Here is a 19,102-nt window from a genome sequence, read left to right on the forward strand (position 1 = left end):
TCAGATTATGAGCTGATAAGTCCATCTTCACAGGACTGAGGCCATGACTCAGCCAACGTCTCAAGCTACATTCACTGCCCCACACTTCCCAGGAAGCCCACCAAAGCTATACCAGGCACATGACATATAGGATTATCTATCCACCCACTTGCATAGATTGCTTCTGATCTTCCCACTTTGTTTCTACCTCAGGCTACCCTCTATGAGTCTATATAGAGTTTCTAGAATCTAGTTTAGAATTTGTGTCACACCTCAATATCCTCAACTAAGATTACTTTTCAAATCTTATCTTCCATTTCAAGCAAGGGTAAGAAAATAAAATACAAGTAAATTTTTGATGAAAACATTTCAGAAGACCTCTCCTAAGCATAGAGAGAGGGAAGTTTGACTTTGGCTATGAGTTTGGACACCACTCCCAAGATTCCATCTTAGCCTTATGGGCCATGCCTTTCATGTGGCATATTATTATAGTTTTAGAAAGTAACATTTTTCCTGAATGCAATTTAAATAAGGCCCAATTCAAGGTTCTTCAGCATATTCTGTCAACAGAGGCTATACTACAGCACAAGAGGTGAGTGAGGCCAACTGTGGAAGATGCTAATAAAATCCAGGATCAGCTTATCTGACCTATCATTATCCTATCAGTTCTACATGATATCAAACTATGAGAAAGCTATTCCAGGTTCTATAGAGCAGGAATTTGCTCAATTGTGATAAGACTTCCAATTCCTCAGATAAATTTCAGATAGGTTTTCTAAAACCAGGTATTGTTATCTGTTTCTTTCTACACTGTTAGGATGAGCAGTTTTCTGGGAAATCCTAAAACATTTTAGTGACAATGTCAAAGAGGGTGTTTTTGGAGGGTGGGGTGAGGTGGTGGGGGTACTGCTAGGGATGGAACCTAGGGTCTTGCACCTGATAGGCAAATCCTCTGTCACTGGGCTATACCTGTGGTCCCCCCAAAGAATATTTTATTAGTTAATCATTATTATATACATTTTTGAAATGAAGATTTCCTATGTTGCCCAGGCTGGCCTTGAACTCCTGGGCTAAAGCAACCTTCCTGTCTCAGTCTCCCAAGTAGCTGGGACTACAGGTACACTCCACATGCAGGCAAAAAGAGTTATTTCAAGTATGGACAAAACCCAAGAAAAATGCCCATGACACCTTTCTTTGTACAAAGTTTGAAACAAAACTATACTTCAAAACTACTGTCATGGTTGTCATTTCCCCATTTCATGTGAAAGGCTCTCTCCAGTGCCCCACCTCTACCCGCTATTCTCAGGTCTGATGAAGTCAAGATTCTCCCAGCAATGGACATGAGTAGAGAAGCTAGCAAAAAGTTAACACGGGACAAATGTTACAACAGTTAAAGCCCCCAAGGCTGACATACCTAAAAAGCTTGTCAAATCACTTCAGCTAGTTTCAGCATCAAATTAACAGTCTGCCTTTTAAACTGATTTCTCAAATCCCAAGGAGTTAACTGAATCATGGAATTGAATCAGCACTGTCTGTTCAATGTTTTCTCAGCGTTACTGCTCAAATGAGCACAGAGCCTTCTAGCCCTTGTGAGCTAGGCTTCTCAAGGGCAGGTATGAACACGGGCTGACCCAGAAGCAGGAGTAGAGTGGAAAGACCTATGGCAACAGCCCCCATCCTAATCCCTGGGCAGTTCCTTTACCTGTTTCCACTGGGGGATGGGAGCAGGGAGACCCTGCTCAGGCAGGCAGCAGGTCGGCTGGCTGACCCCACGCTCTTGTGTCGGCTGTGACACACAGGCCAAGTGTGGGTGGGGGACAGACATGGAGACAAAACAAAATAAAATACATTAAGGTAGGAAAAGACACCGAAAAAAAAAAAGTACCCATGGAAGACAGACATTGATCTATGAACTGTGGAGAAGGCAGGTGGAATTTACGGAAGGAAGGAAGGAAGGGAAGGAAGGAAAGGAAGGAGCCCCCCAAACCAAAAGCAAGTACAAAAAAGAAGGAAAAAAAAAAATAAGAGAGACAGAAGCTGTGATTCTCCTTATTCTTTCCCTATACCCAAAGCTCTCTGTCTAAACTACTAACTTTAATTTGGAAAACTAATGAGGAAAGCAACCTTTTCTTGGAAGCAATTTACCTCCCAAAAAGGGCATTCTAGCCTGCCTGAGAATCTGGGGTTGCAACCTCTAATGTTTCCCAGTGAATAATACTATCTTTCCTGCAAGCCACAACATGAAAAGATAGGAGTACAAATACTAATACTAATAACTAAAGATGAGATGTGGTCAGATGCCAAGAAAATCAGTGCCACCTGCCTGGTTCATGGGGACAATGGTTGATAAGAGTATGGAGAAGATAAAGAGACAAAGAGAACAAAAAGAATTGGCCTCCTGTCCTTTGGATAACCTTTCAGGTTATCAGGGAGTTTTATAGGAATTTTCAGTATAAATATCAAAATCCCAATGCCCACTTTTGTAAGAAGCCTTGGTGAAGCAAGGCAGTGAAAAGACTTAACAAGAACACCTCAGGTCAAATACTGTCTGGGTACTCTCATGCATAAACTGGGGTGTGTAATTTAGTATCCAAATGTTCACATTCTGAGTAATATCCTAGAAAAACACTTTGCAACACACAAAAAAACAGCTTTATTGCAAGAATGGTTACCTCTATTTCATCATGAAAGATGGGGAAAAACTAAAACAACCAACACTAGAATGACTCAGCACATTTTGGAAAATGCCAAAAAGATTTGGGAACACATGGGAATGTGCCTAAAGTTAAATGAAAATAGCAGAATAGAAAAATTCATGTTAAAATGACCACCATTATGAAAACAAGAAAGCATGGGGGAGGGGAGAAAACCAGAAAGCAATGCAGGAGTATATTAGCAAAATTATAGGTACCTCAGTTATCTTTACTATGCTTTTCAGCATTTTAATCAATAAGCACATACTTATTTTATAATTTAAATATGTGTGTGTGAATTTATACCCGTATATAGATAGATGTATAATCATATATTTTTTAGATCCCACTTGACTTCGTTAAAGATGCCTCAGACTTATGCAGAACATAAAGCAGCACTGAATGCCTAAAATGAGCTTAGGAAATACATATCTCTATCACAGTCAGACAAGAGAAAATTAGACACTAGTTTTGAGCGACACGGTCCGTCTCACTGATAAGGTCCTCCTTCCTGTATGACTTGGTCAGTCTGGGTGGGAGATGTGCTTACCTGTCTCCTTATGCCAGTAGTCTGTGCAGGCGCATTTTCTTCAAATTTGGCCAAAAGCTGGGTTGCCATGTACTTCACTTTATTCTGGTTTCCAACAGCAACATCCATCCTCCTGTCTGTCAGGGTGCTCACCAGTGTTGGTCTTTCTCCTCTGTAGCCCCTGGGAGTTTCCTCCTGACAAATGGCAAGTACCAGAGAACCAGACTATTATAGGTACCCTTCACTTACTTCCTCCTCCCTTAAAGAAGTGTAATCAGGATCCACACAGTAGCTTTAGGTTGAGTTTAACAGCTCTCTTTAAGGTACCAATCTCCAAATAGTCAATAAGATCCTTGCACATGGGGCATTATAAGAGTTTTTGGACTTGTGCTGGTATCACCATTTCCCACAAAAGCCTCTGTAGTTGGCCAAACTGTGTGACTCCAAAGAGATAGGAAGGTCTAAGTGCACATGTGTATATATGTTTCCTGGTTGTTCTCTAGAAAATTAAATAAAGATCCACAGAAAAAGCTGCTCACAGAAGTTCTCATAAAGGATCTAGTGAAACCAATTTGGGAATTAACAATTTAAACCAAAAAGGAAAATTTAGTGTAATAGTTCTAGCAAATCCCCAGATGAATCTCACCTCCTCTGATTGACTAGTTTTTCTCCTCTTTCCAGCTCCATCCAAGTCCTTTTCCTTTTTATCCTGCAACAAGAAAAGAAGGAAGCCACATCATTCTGTTCACTACACTTTGTCATTAACTTGCAGTTACTAGAAAAATGACTCCCACGTGTTGGTACCTTGGGAGAACGCTTCCGAGAGATGGTCTGCCCAAGTTTGCTCAGGAAGGAGATAGGGGATTTGGTGCTGGCTATCAGAACTGCTTTTTCCTCAGCATTCAAGTCCAAGGTGTCTGTAAAGAGAAATCAGCAGTGTTCAAGGACAGCCCTCGAGGGTGCTATGAAGTCCTGACCAGAACCACTCTGTCTTCTTCGAGGGGCTCATGGAAAGGAATCTCAGGAAGCTCTAAAGGCAACTCTTTGTAGAAATGCCACAAAGGAAATGCACGTTTGAGTCTGGACATTAACCCTTCTCTTTTCCACCCACATTAACAAAACAAACTCTTTCCTCAATATACTTCCATTACAAAAAACTGCCCTTCTGCTTTTTTAAGGTCATTAATTGCTAAAGCCTTACTTTGGTAATAAAAATTTCAGGACAGAGAGAGGGAAAGGGAGAGAGCAGAGCAGAGCCTAATAGGGTCATTGGTTTGGGTAGATGTAGAGGCCATGGTCTTAGCTGAGTATACTAAGGGGCTCCCCCTAAATGGGAATATTTTTGTTAGAGTTGCATGTTTCGCTTTTAAGAATAGCGTATGTAATCGGGAAGAGACTTAGATGCCTACAAGAGTCATGGACTAGAAGACACTCAGGAGTGGTACCATAAACTTTATGGATTCCAAAATTTTATTAGTAGCAATAGTAATTGAAACTAATAAAAAGAAATCACTAAAATTTATTAAGTGGTCCCATATGCCAAACATTCTTTGTAGCATATCATAATGTAATTATGTATATTATCCCATTTTACATATTACTTACATGAGGCATAGGGAAATTTAATAACTTGCCCTAGGTCAAACAAGTGAAAATACTGGGATACAAATTCAGGTCAGATACCACGGTCAACACTGTTAGACATTATACTACATTTATTTCACAGGGCAATAAATGACAATAAGAATATTTTTTGTAGCCCCATGATAAGTAGAGGCAGCAGGCAAAGAGCCAACAAGAGATTTTTGGGAAACCCTAAAAGGTAGAAAGAGAAACTAGAGAGGGAACAGTTACAGAAGAAAGAATAGTAGGGCACTGTTACAGAAGCTGAGAAGAGAGAATTTCAAGGAAGAGAACATTTATTCTATAGTGTTGAATGATGCAGAAGAGGCAACTACATGAGAATGAGAAAAGAATATGGAAGGATGATTCTTCCTAACTGTAGAAAACTGTGTTGAGAGAGTAGTACAAAGATAAGATGGATTTCAAAGTGTTATAAAGTTTAGGTAGTAAATAGAGGCCACAAACATGAACCACTTCAGAAGGGCTGGTTCTGAGGAAAGGAGAAGGAGAAGGCAGGAGAGTTGAGGGGAACAAAAAAAGTTTGAGCAGGAATGATTTTTTCATATTTACAGATTAAGTAAAAAAACTTTGTAAAATAATGAATGGTTTAGAACATAAGACTAGAAAAGAGAAAAATAATGAAGCAATTTTCAGAGAGCTCTACTGATAACTGAGACAACATTTCAGTTATATTGCGTAGAAAGAAATGCCTTCTATCCCAAGTTGGAATTAGGATCTCAGCAAACACAGATCTGCTTTGCCTCCACATTGAGCAGTAGAAACAGAGTAAGCCTGAGCTTGGTGGTATTGTATTTAGTGGTACTGATGAAGGGCACAATTGGAAGGAAAGACAGAAATGCCTGGACAATAGCTCAACAGGATACTAAGAATTCCATACCACACCCACCAGCTCCTTACCAGTAGAGGAGAGTGAGTCCTTAAACATCTCATAGAACTGAGTCAGGTACATCACCATGGACAGCTTGTCAGGCTCCCCAACAGAGGCCATGTCTTTGCCTGTCATGATGGGAGAGATGCCCAGTTCTTTCTCAGCAATATCAAAGGCCAGCTGGTTATTCTTCTCCACATTTTGTTCATCCAAAGAATCAAAATCTCTGAGAAACAGGACAAGGAATATAGATCAAGTTGGGCTGACTGTCCTCAAACCAGAACATACAATATCACGGGATCACAGTCATTTCTTGGTCTTTCTGACTAAAATCCAGGGAGCAGTGCATCACTAGGATCTGAGAGCAGACCTGTTTTTCTCACCTCTTATTCTCCTTCCTTTGACTAAGGAAATGCAAAGCATCCTCAAGAAGAAATGATTAAAGATCTATCCAATAAAGGAGAAAAAGAGGGAAAAAGTTGGCTCCTCTCATCTTTCCAGGGACACAAAATGTAAACTCAGTACAGGAACTATCTTTAATATAGATTCATCTATACCCAAGTGCCCACATATAAATGAATGTCAAATAGTAGTATGAATCCTATCTGGATCAGACTGCTCCTAATAGCCAAAGCTACTACCACCATGGCCCTTGGCCCTGGCAAGCTGCTAATGTCCTAAAAATCAGCTCTGGTAAATCTTACACAGCTTTCTCCTGATGGGAAATTCCAAAACCTACATAAGATTTTCCCATTGCTAAATTTCCTGAGTTTTCCCAAGTATTTAGATTAACAAATATTTCCTATTGGGTTTGAAGCTTCTTGCTATTCAGAGTGATATCTGACAGTATTATTTTTTTGGGGGGGAGGGGTTTTGCTGGGAATTGAACCCAGGACCTTGTGAATGCTAGGCAAACACTCTACCAAATGAGTTATATCCCAAGCCCCAACATGCTTGTTTAGGTGACTTCAGATTACCTGGAAACCCTTACTTTGTGCTAACCTACTGAACCTGTGGCATTTTTTCATTAAACAAAAAACAAAAAACACCCTACTTCCTTTTCTCTCACTGCTTTATGTTTGCTGTAACTCCCCTGGGCCTTCTCCAGGCACGCTTTGGTGTAATCTAACAGGAATGTGTCTCCTCTGGCCCATACTCACCCCTGTAACCCATCCACTAGGTCCTCTCAACTTTTCCTGTCATTATCCTTCCCTTTCTTGCCCTCCATTTGGAAAAGAACTTATCACTTGCCTCATCTTCTGAAGCCCTTCTGTGCCTTTTGTCATAATTTTTTTTTTCAAGCTGTTTTCCCTCCCCACTCCTTTCTTTTGTGGGAGTGAATAAGTACTATTTTCATTTACCTTCTACCAACTTCTGGATGAGTTGAATGCAGGAACATTGGGGGTCACTTACATTAATTGAGGCATATTAGAAATCCTCTACTCTTTTCTTTTTACAGCCTGGTATGGAACCCAAGGCCTTATGCATGCTAGGCAAGTGCTCTTCTGAGCCATATCCTCAAGTCCTCTCCATTTAAATTCTACACTGTGCAAAGCTGTTTTTATTAGATCTGCCTCTTTAGTTTATAACTATCTCATATATATATGGACTATGTACTTTAGGATTTCTTAAGCAATTTTAAAATAAACAAGAAGTAGGCCATTAAATGGACCTAATGATAAAAGGTACAGGCAGCCAGAATAATTCAATGCACTCTACTTCTATTTCTGAATCTTTCTGTTTGGCTTCTATGGTTATGAATGCCTGTGAGGGAAATCCAGTCACCACAGCTGACCTGGGGTAAGCCTAGTGCACTGATTCTGTAGATAGGTGGACGAAGAATCGACAAAAGAGATGTTACTAGTATACTGGGTAAGATGACATGAACTTCATGAGCTTGACAGAATTTTTTATTTTTTTTATTTTTTTAGTTATAGTTGGACACAATACCTTTATTTTATTTATCTACTTTTATGTGGTGCTAAGGTTCGAACTCAGGCCTCGCACATGCTAGGCAAGTGCTCTACCACTGAGCCACAACCCCAGCCCCTGACAGAATTATATTTGCAAAAAGTGTAGTCAATGAACCATCATAAACTGGTAAGTATTCATTGTTTTCGGTTTCACTGGCAGTGACATATTTGTTTTGAGCTAGCCAAGTGTTCAGTGTTCTAGCCAGGTTTCCCATGTGACCAACAGCATCTGAGATGGCTGGCCAAAATGAAGAGTTCAACCTGGGGCCAATAAACAGAGTTTTCCCTTGTGTAAAGTTAACAGGTCCAGGTGGGTGTTAAGCCAATTTTTTACTTTGAGTGCTGTGATTTTTAAAAACCCAGCTAATTTCCAGGTGCAGTAGTTTATATCTTTAATTCCAGCAACTTGAGAGGCTGAGGCAGGATTGCAAGTTTGAGGCCAGCCTCAACAACTTAGTAAAAAAAGAATAAAAAGGACTAGGGATGTAGTGAGGATGTAGCTCAGCGGTAAAGTGCCCCTTTGTTTAATCCCCAGTACTAAAACTAACAAACAAAACACACAACTCAGCTAATTGTTCCTGGACTGAGCAACACAATGCTTGACATATTAAGTTTTAAATATAGCTAAATCAAATCATAGTCTTCTGGAGAATGCATCCCACGATGTACCTCATTTTGGAAAGAGTACAAAATTTGACTACTTGATAGCAGGGTGCTCTGAGATCTTTGGTGGATATAAAATAAAAAGTACAGTCATGACTTACATCAGATCAGGACGGTATCTGTGGATAATTGCACATAGAGCCAGGCCACTTTTCCAAGACATGGTGAGATCTGTCACATTTACTCCTGCGTAACCATCTGTCTGCCTTTGGCACCAACTTAGCAGTTTGCTTGAACGAGCTACAGATTCTAAAACAATAAAACAACTATTATTGGAAGTGTGGTTACCTAGCAACACTAATATAAGATCTGCTTTGCAGTACACATATCCAGTTCGAAAAATTACTAAAGGTAGGGACAAAAACAGTCATTTCTAGACTTCAAAAGAAAACAGTGAGGACAATGTTATATAACTGGTATCATGATCCTGGAATTTTAGGTACCAATATACTCATATTCTAAAGTCAACATCCAGCCTGTGAAGAGACTAAAATTTCACAACTGGGTACTTGTGCTGAAGCCCAGTGTCCCTGGGAAACTCCTGAAAACTGGCTTAGATGGAAGAGTACCACTACTGAGCTGTCACCCTCACCTGCAGAGCAGTCTTAGGATTTCCCTGGAGGGTTGCTGGGTCTGAGGAAACCTTTTCCTCCAAAGCAACACTGGAGAGATTCTATTCTATCTAGCAGCACCTTAAAGTAAAAATAATTAAAGACTTGCTCTTATAATTTCTAAAATACTGAACAATTTGTGAAGTGATGACACTCTGTATGGTTACATTGACAAAGGCTGAGGACCCCAGACTATAACAATACTCCAGACCCAGTTTGGTACCCTGTATTATAAATGATCACATCTTGAGAAACTGAGTAGGCAAACACATACACCTGGATGTTTTCCAGTTCATTGACATGTTTCTAAAACCAGAATGATCATGCCTTGGAAGAGCTATGATATGGATCATTTGAGAGAATCTGTGAATTCCTATTTGTGTCCAAGAAAGTCTGTTCCCTTCCCTAAGGCAGCTGGAAATATTTAGCTTGGCACTAAGTAATTTAGAGATTTGTGAACATAAGATAAAACTGCTATCATAAAAGTCCTGGTTAAGTCTTTCACAGGAAATATATTCTGAGATTACACATAGAACTACCCCTAGTGCTATCTTTTAGCTCAGATATTGACTTTATTCAGATGCTTCCCAAGTCTAGATATTCATACATCCAATATGTGCTGGGCAACTTTTTGGCCACCATAAGGCTTTGTTCTACCACAGGCTCCCTGCCATGATGTTCTGTTTCACCACAGTCCCGAAAACAACGAAGCCAAGTGATTATAATCTGAAACCATGAGGCAAAATATATCTTTCCTCCTTTAAGTTGGTTTACCTCAGGTATTTTGTCACAGCAACAGAAAGCTGATGAATACAACAGTCCAATGGAGAAAGGAAAATGTTTTAATCTGCCTGTTGATTCATATATTCATCTTGATATCTCCAAAGCACATCAAATTCAAAATGTCCAAAACGGAACTCAAAACTTCTCACCCTCCCACTTCCTTGTTGAGATTGATGCAGTACCCATCTTTTGCCCCTAAGGGCAATCAACTGGCAAAGTCCACTGATTCTGGCTTCTTAATAGTCTCTCACGTAGGGACTGCAAATTGGTGCAACCACTCTGGAAAGCAGTATGGAGATTCCTCAGAAAACTTGGAATGGAACCACTATTTAACCCAATTATCCCACTCTGAGGTTTATACCTAAAGCACTTAAAATCAACATACTACAGTGACACAGCCACATCAATGATTATAGAAACTCAATTCACAATAGCTAAGCTATGGAACCAATGTAGATGCCCTTCAACTGATGAGTGGATAAAGGAAATGTGGTACATATACACAATGGAATATTACTCAGCCATAAAGAAAAATGAAATTATGGTATTTGCTGGTAAATGGATGGTACTGGAGACTACTGTGTTAAGTAAAATAAGCCAATCTGAAAAACAAAGGCCAAATGTACTCTCTGATATGTGGATGCTGACTCACAATGGGCAGGAAAGGGAGGTGGGAAGTGGGGATAGAGAAGGAGGATGGGAATGGGAAAGACAGTAGAATGAATCAGATATAACTTTCCTATGTTCTTATGTGAATATATGACCGGTGTAATCCCAAATCATGTACAACCACAAAAATGGGAAGTTATACTCCATGTTTGTAAGATATGTCAAAATACACTCTACTGTTATATATAACTAAAAAAGAAACAAGAAATTAAAAAATAGTCTCTCATACATAATTAATAAGGGCAATGTTTTTGATTACCCACTCCATGCTATGCATTGTAATAAGTGCTCTATATATGTCACATAATCTTCATGATCAACATAGGAGGAAGCTATTATTATTCTCTTTTCAAAGATGAGGAAACTGAAGTTCGGATGTGTTAACTAATGTGTTCAAGGCCACACATTTTGCAAATGGCAAGACTTGATCTGAACCCAGCTGCACCTGGCCCCAAAGTCCAAGTTTTTCTAACTGTGATCTACCACTTTCTCCCTTCTCTATTTCCAGCTCAGTATCAGATTTAGGGTTCATCCCGTGTAGTTTGATTATTGCAATGTATTTCCAACTAATCTCCTAGCCTGTCATGTATTTCCCTTCTCCAGTCTATCTTAATTATAGCTGACCAGGTGTACTCAATGTCAAATAAAAACTTCAGGGACCTCTCAATACACACAAAATATGGAATGGCTTTTGCCTTTAACATGTATAATGGCAACACCACAGGCCCCAGCTAAAATGCTACCACATGTTCTATAAGTTTCCCCACAAAACTTAAAAGTGGGTGTAGTATGCACACTCTCTTTTTCCTCTCCAGCATCTGTATCTAATTTATCTCTACTCATAACACCTTAGCCCAAGGTAATTTTTTGTTGTGGGAACCTTTCTTGTACATTATAGCAGGTTTAGCAACATTGCTGGATTATATCCACCTAGAAACAGTAGCAACCTCCCCAAGTTATGACAACCAAGAATGTCCTCAGGAACAACCAAATGTTTCTTGGAGGGCAAAACCACTCCTGGCTGAAAACCACTGCCATATATGGTATTATGTTCATGTGATGGCTTTTGAGTAGACTTCTCTGAAAAGGGTTACCTGTCTTTCAAAAAACCATTTCCAGAACTCACCATTGCGAGTCAACTTTGGGGTAGTTCGGGAATTCACTAGGTTCTCCATTTCCAAATGAATATCTTTCGTTTCTCCAGTATCATATAAATGGCGCACCTGGCAGAAAATTGAAAAGAAGGAAAATCAAACACCATGTAACAAATTCCCACCTAAAAACAGAATGACTACGATGAAAGACTGGGAAAGTGGATTAAGTTTATTTATTTGTGTGTATGTTTATTTACGTATTTTTTGTTTTGGTGGTGGCAGTGCTGTAGGTCAAACCCCAAGCCTTTTGTATGCTAGCATGCACTCTACCACTGGGAGTTACACCCTCAACCCCATGGTAAAGTTCAGACAGAAGTTAAGGTGATAACCTTTAAATCTTTTATGGAATGGGTTAGGTTATATAGAAACAAATACATAGCAACTGTAAGAAATTGTGCTGAAAGTTAACTACTCAATCACAGAGGTCCCTCTGGTGAGTCTCTGTTGGACAATTAAGCCTGCTCATTAACAGGATTTATAAACATTTTACCACATTTATACAGAAGACAAAAAATTACTCTGGAACACAGAAAATATATCAAATAGGTTCCTTTCTAAAATTCTATTCTTAGGGATTGTTATGCTTTGTAAAATGTCATTCTCAATACAGTAATGAAGGTTCAGAGTTTCTGAGAACACAACAGAACCAAAAAATAATCGGTTTACAATAATAACAATATCTTCTACTTTTATGTTTTTATTTTCCAATGTTCCTTCCAGAGAACAATCTCATTTGCACTTACAATGATCCCTTGAGTAGGAATTCCACTTCTCAGCTGAAAAACTGAGGCTCAGACATAGTAAAATGACCCATCTGAGTCACAGGTGATTAGTGACCAACAGGCAAGTGGAAGTCACATCTTCAGAATACTGAATCAATCAATCAACGCTCTTTCCCTGACTGTATGTGATTTAAATTAAGAGGCATGGGATGAAGTCCTAGGTACACTATTTTGGTCACATTTTATCTTCTGTAAGTATTCAACAACTCCATGCCTTAGTTGCTCAACATGTTGATGGAAAATAATACCTACTTCCACCAATTCAGAGAGATACCGACTTGGATTACTGAAATTATGTTTATGTATAGGTATATGGGATTACTGAAAGTGTATATGGTATTAAAACCAAACATAATTATATACTTTTTGATCTATTAGAGTTCTGATCAGTCCTGACAATAGGCCCAGATGCACATATCTGACTAGAATGCTCTTACCTGGCTTGGCCGGAGGAAGTTGACATTAATATTGGGATACCTAGTGACAGGGTCGATGCTATACTGGCTGAAGTTCTTGCTCACATTCTCAGGGGTGGTTTGAGGCAGCAACCTATAAATGCTTTCCCTGCAATAACACACAACATAGAGTGACAAGCACAATAAACATTTTCCTCTTTTTGTAATATTTGTTTTGACAGTCCACCAAATTATCTGATGTATACAATATATCTTCATTCTTGGAAAGTTTTCTTTGACTCTATGTCAACCCTAGCTTCTCAGAACCACCACCACTCAGTGATTTCAAGGACAATGGATTAGTTAAGAGCCAAAGAGAAGAACAGGACAATGCTATGGGGAGTGATAATTGTCTGGTCTAATTTAAAAGGCAACTAATTTACTATTGTGTTTTTAAGTGTGCCAATATATACTTTAATTTTAAAAATTAGGTAAAAAGAGAACCTGTCACCACATTAAGCCAGAATGCCTTAAGGTTTGAGAAATGTTTAAAAACAATTTGGCGTTATCCTTTCAATCCTTTCCGTTTCTTATGTTAGCATGGTCTGACTACGACAATGACTTCATCAGTTTAAGCCTTTCTAGCTTAAGGTCAGGATGATCTAAATTGCACTTTTAAAGTATTTGTTCACGTAATGGTCATAAAAGAACCAGAGGGTATACAGAGACTCAGATATTATTTTCTAATAATAAATTCATTTAGAAAGGGACAAGAGAACAGTCCCATTAGGTCATCTTTAGGTTTCTAAAATTTTATGAAATATCTTGCCTTTCCTCTTTTTTTTAAAAAAAAATTTTTTTTTTTTTTAGTTGGTAGTTAGACACAATACCTTTGTTTTTATTTATTTATTTTTATGTGGTGCTGAGGATCAAACCCAGGGCCTCACACACGCTAGGTGAGTGCACTACTGCTGAACCACAGCCCCAGCCTCACCTTTCCTCTCTTACATATAAAAATATCTTTAATGAATAAAGGAAGAGAGAAAGAAGGAGGAAGAACTTTTACTCAGCCTGAGGAATAAGCCACTCCTTTTTCCCAGTTTTTTCGTGGAAGAGACTTATTACCTCTCCGCCAGGACTTCCAAGGGGCTGGTTCCTAGAGACCAACTTCGTACCATCCAGGCAGAGTCCATAGCAGCTAGAAAGCCCCGGGCTATTCCTGTTCCCATGGGCCAGAAAGGCTATGAAAGAGATACAAGACAGAGTCAAAATAAGTTATCTTTTTTCTCTTCAGTACTGGGGATTGAACTTGGGGCCTAGCTCATGCTAGGCAAGTGCTTTACCATTGAACTACAACCTTAGTCCTTTTTACTTTATTTTGTCATTTAATTGCCAATGCTGGCCTCGAATTTGTAATCCTCCTGCCTCAGCCTCCCAAGTAGCTGAGATTACAGGCTAATACTACCATACCCAGCTAATAAATCATTTTTAAAAGAGTTAAGCTAAACTGAAGAACAAAAGAAAGTGTGCTGCCAACAGTTGTATTTGGCAACTATTCAGACTCTGGACATCTCCATTTCACAAACTAGTAGAGAGGCAAGTTATAAAAGTTGCAAAATTTCTAACCATTCTTAATGTCATTATTTTTTTCCTGGTTGGTATAACTCCTGCAGAGGTCTTGCCTATGCTGCTGATGCTCACTCTACAGCCAGTATACCCAGATTTGCTCCTCATTATTACTGTTCCTCAGTAATGCCTTTACTATAAAGTGCTGTTTCCCTTAGTACTCACCTCTAGGAGGCTGTCCCCAACCAGAGCCACTAATAACTGGTGTCCATTCTGTTCCCGTACCAAGGCTGCATTCTCAGAGGCATACATACAAGTGAAGTCAAACATGGCCACATCAGGCTGCCCATAATGATTGATGGCAAAATCTAGAGAGGGCAGCTGCTGTTGCGTGGAGAAGTCAGCCGCCTCCCGGGCATAGTTTAGCAATGCCTCCTGGTCCACGTTCTCCCGGGAAAGCAAGAGTTCTGTGTCAGCATAGTCCTGTCCAGAGAAAGAAGAGGTACAAGATGGAAAAACCCAGGCAGGGATGGCTTGACTTGGAACAGAAAATGTTAGACATAACCTAGTTCCACAGCTTTTCCTTCCCCTTAAAGTGATTTAATATTCCACCAAGCTTGTACACAAAGTAAAAAGAAGTCTTTGGGTAGGGGTGTTTCTAAGAGTAAATAGGCTTTGCTGCCTAAAAACAGTCTTGGCTTTTCTATTTGCTTGGAGCAAGTCGCTACTCCTCTGGTCCTGGCTTACCTACCTCACAGAGTTGTTCTGAATAACAAATTAAATAATTTCTGTAAGCTGAAAAAGTATTTAATGGTTTATGTTATCTTCTATAATCATTATCTTTTGAATAGCAAACAGCTTTTTTTTTTTCAGCTGGGAACTCAGACTTGCATAGCTCATCATGCTTAAAGGAAGAACCTGAAAAGCTTCAGTGCCAAAGAGATGTGGCACTAGGAACATTGGTAGCTGAGGAGGATGGGAAGGAATGAACTGAAAATGGAACACAGGTTTTCAAAATCATATATAAGATTCTGTAAGGCTCTATAGAAAATCACCAACAGGAAAAAACAAAAATGAGAGAAAAAGAGCTTTAAGTAAGGGACTAAAAAGCTCCTTTTCTGCTTTGGAGGTTCTTGCACACTGAGCCAAGTCTCTGTTCTCCTGAAGTGGGGACTCAGTTTCCAAGTATTACTGATGGTACTTTCAGCTACAACTATAAGATGTCAGAAGTCAAAACACAAACACTCTGGTTGGTTCTAGAAATACTGCTTGTTCAACATTAAATGGCTACAGTGGGTTTAGTTTATAAACAGCACTCACAGAAGGCACAGCTCCTGCCCTATAAAAAATGAAAACAAAAAGTAAAACAGATCTTAATTTAACAGTCTAGATTGCTCTTATCTATTTTTGACTGACAACCACAGCTCTGCCCAGATGGTAAATTTAAGTCTTAACTTAGTCCCAGGCATCTCAACTGCTTTACTGGCTAGTTCTTATTGATAACAATAAAATAGCCCCAGATAATGAACACTTTATAAAGCATCCAGCCAAGTATGTCTTGCTTCTGCTTTGGCAGAATGGGCTATACAAACTGCTTTGTCCTGTTTCTCCCTGCATATATACAGGACTGTTATGCTGAGAAACAGACACAAGGTTCATGGGTGGAAAGGAGACTTTGTGCTGCAAGCATGTGCTCCTCAGCTCATTCTCCATTTGGTCTCAATATGGCAATAGTGTGACTCAGACTAAAAGGACTTGATTCATTATCATTCTACAAAGACAAAGGGCTCCCTGAGATTCAGCTTTGAGTCTGGTGGGAATTGTACAAGCCTAAATCAACACCTCTGGTGTTTATTTGCTTCTAACTGTTTCATCACACAGGGGAAGTAATTCCCATATTCAGACCAATGAGACCAACTAAGATTTAAGACACTTTCCTTAAGAAACCATCCACCTTGCAACTCTCTGATTTCAGATTATCTCCACACAATTAGTTTTGCAAAAAAAAAAAAAAGTCTGGCTAAAGATGGACATTAGGCCCTTGTTGTTCAGTCTGAACAAAGCCTAAATATACCAATTCAGTGTTGCCACAGTAAAACCAGAGCCATAATCAGGCTGTCATAAGCACCAAGCATTGCTTCTTGGTTGAACTCTCTTACCTCTATCACTTCCCTCCCAAAAAAAGATCTACTGACCAACCAATAATTGGTCATACATGAAATTCATTATAATCTCAAACAAAGTCACCTAAAATTAAACTGACTATTTATACAAGAAATGATTCTTTACATTTGCTTTGAAACAATCCAATGGCAGGAGAGGTGAGTGGAGTGGGGTTTTATTGAAACAATATTGGCCATGTTAATAACTGCTCAAGCTAAAGAATGGGCATAAGAGTTCATTATACTATTCTCCCTATTTCTGTTAAATTAACAATTTTCCATAATAAAAATATTTTTTTCAAAGTTAAACTAAAAACCATCAGTGATTTGAGGAGATGTGTTCAATGCTCATCTTTATTCCCTTGCAGAAAAATCCCATCAGACAATAAAGCCCTTTCTCTTGGTGATCATATTAACAAATTCAACAAAAGTGGTTTGAAAGAGATCCATTGCTCACATGCAGTATCACCCCTTTGTCCAGTAAACTCTGCTTTTTGGCTGTCATAACGAAATAGTGCGTGTCATCTTTGTAGTAGACGATGTTCTCCAAATCAATACCTGCAACCAGAAAACAAACATGCATAGGAGTTTGCTGAGTAGGGCAGCCAGAGAGACTACTTGGGTCTAAGACAGGATCATAAAATTCCAAGCAGGAAGATGTTTAGGTCCAGATTCTCTCTTCCTGCCTATTCAGTTCATGAAAATAAGGGGAGATTTGTTTCCCTCTGTACTATTATTAATTCAACTTAAGTTATTCTGAAAACAATGACCAAAAGTTAACACAAACATAAGAATTGGAAAAAAAAAAAAAAGAGGGTAATCCTTAAAGAGGGCATGGCTTAGTTAACAGATTAAACCTCTTTGAGTCATCAAGGAAGCTAGAGAACTAAAGAAATCTCATAAACTGGGCATGGTTGCATACACCTATAATCCTAGCAGCTCAGGAGGTTGAGGCAGGAGGATTACAGGTTCAAAGTAACTTAGGCTGTGAGCAACCAAGTGAGACCTTGTCACAAAATAAAAAATAAGAAAGTCTTTGGGGGCAGCTGGGGTTGTGGCTCAGCAGTTGAGCGCTCGCCTAGCATGTGTGAGGCACTGGGTTCGATCCTCAGCACCACATAAAAAAAAAATAATAAAAAAAAAAACGTAAATTTTTTTTTTTTTTTTTAAAAAGGGGAGGTGGTGGTGATGTGGCTCAGTGGTTAAGTGCCCTTGGGTTCAATCCCTGGTACCAAAACAAAAACAAAAACAGGGTAGATGCCTGGAAGTAGAGAATGAGCTATTGTCTTTTTAATTCTATTCATCTAAAAAAACGAAGGCAATGAAATCAAGTCTAGAAAATAGAGAAAAACATCTTATTTTATTTTTATATGGTGCTGAGGATTGAACCCAGGGCCCCGCGCGTGCCAGGCCAGCACGTTACTGCTTGAGCCACATCCTCAGCACCACATAAAAATAAAATAAAATAAGATGTTGTATCCACCGAAAACTGAAAAATAAATATTAAAAAAAAGTTCTTTCTAAAAAAAAAAAAAGAAAATAGAGAATAAAATACATATTTTTTTTTGTTGCAGCAAAATACATCTATTCAAAAGCCATCATACAACAATGTCATTCCTATCTGTCACATGGTTTGCTTTCAAGTTCAAATGAACTCAGGAAGAAGACTGCATACTTAATATCTGTTAGGTTCTCAATAAAACCAGAGAGCTACCAACTGGCAGTTTGCTATATCCAGTGCCATAACTTAGCATCACAATGTAGAGGTAAGGGATTGGGGATGAGTTGGTAGAAGGCAGAATGAATACTTTAAAACAAAACAATAAATAAAAACAAAATCTAGAGTAGCCTAGCCATTGTGCTAAAGACTGATAATGCTAGAGCAGGAGACAGAATGATATGGGACCATTAAGCTAAGAACAAAGCACAGGAGTGAAGAAAAAGCAGGACAAATGACATAACAGTAATAACAAGCACCATCCACCCTATCAAACCCCCAAGAAAAAAGTAATAAGTAACCATTTCAATGTTTAACCTTATTACTTTGGAGGAATCTATACCAACCTGTGGCTTCTCGTAGCTCCTGGAAAAATTTTTGGTTAAATATGAAAGCCACACCACTGATCTCTTCCACTTTGGCTTCTGCTGTTGTATTTCGGTTAATGAAATTTGCTGTAATGGCAATAGCCAGTTTGCCACGAAATTCTTTCCGGCGAAATCCTGGAGGGAAAAAAATTTTCATAGGTGGCAATTGGCTAGAGAAGAAAGATGATCACTTCAAATGAGGAGGGTGTTGATGAAGACATTAGGGAAAATGTGGAGAATGAAACTCAATGAAAAATTTTTAGGGCAGGTCTCCCACATCATTAATAAACAATCTGAAATCTGACTGAACAGAATACTATTCAGTACTAGGGATTCCATTTAAAAAGGGGAGCAGGTGTGCTGACTTAAATTACATTCTACATTGTCAATTCCCAAAAAGTATATCTTGGGCTGGGGCTGTAGCTCAGTGGTGGAGGGCTTGCCTCGCGCTGTGAGGCACTGGGTTTGATCCTCAGTACTACATAAAAACAAATAAAAATATTGTATCCATCTACAACTAAAAAAATATTTAAAAAAAAGTATATC

General features: G+C 39.0%; 1 protein-coding gene across 27 annotated transcripts in view; it reads right to left on the reverse strand.

Annotated features, from left to right (window-relative positions):
- The window catches only part of Mical3 (microtubule associated monooxygenase, calponin and LIM domain containing 3), a 264,490-nt gene that overhangs the window by 94,565 nt on the left and 150,823 nt on the right, over positions 1-19,102 (reverse strand). For 24 of the 27 annotated variants that reach the window (XM_048787731.1, XM_048787747.1, XM_048787743.1 and 21 more), the window contains 12 exons: positions 18,536-18,691; positions 16,929-17,029; positions 14,535-14,792; positions 13,869-13,984; positions 12,786-12,912; positions 11,539-11,635; positions 8,451-8,598; positions 5,743-5,939; positions 4,006-4,118; positions 3,848-3,910; positions 3,223-3,396; positions 1,682-1,765 (listed from right to left, as the gene is read on the reverse strand). In XM_048787731.1, the coding sequence (XP_048643688.1) occupies positions 1,682-1,765; positions 3,223-3,396; positions 3,848-3,910; positions 4,006-4,118; positions 5,743-5,939; positions 8,451-8,598; positions 11,539-11,635; positions 12,786-12,912; positions 13,869-13,984; positions 14,535-14,792; positions 16,929-17,029; positions 18,536-18,691 (1,634 nt within the window). The remainder of the gene's footprint in view (positions 1-1,681; positions 1,766-3,222; positions 3,397-3,847; positions 3,911-4,005; positions 4,119-5,742; positions 5,940-8,450; positions 8,599-11,538; positions 11,636-12,785; positions 12,913-13,868; positions 13,985-14,534; positions 14,793-16,928; positions 17,030-18,535; positions 18,692-19,102) is intronic. The other 3 variants (XM_048787745.1, XM_048787752.1, XM_015500822.2) reach the window with 1 other exon arrangement.

Source organism: Marmota marmota, unplaced genomic scaffold (assembly GCF_001458135.2).
Source record: "Marmota marmota marmota unplaced genomic scaffold, marMar, whole genome shotgun sequence".
Lineage (NCBI taxonomy): Eukaryota > Metazoa > Chordata > Mammalia > Rodentia > Sciuridae > Marmota > Marmota marmota.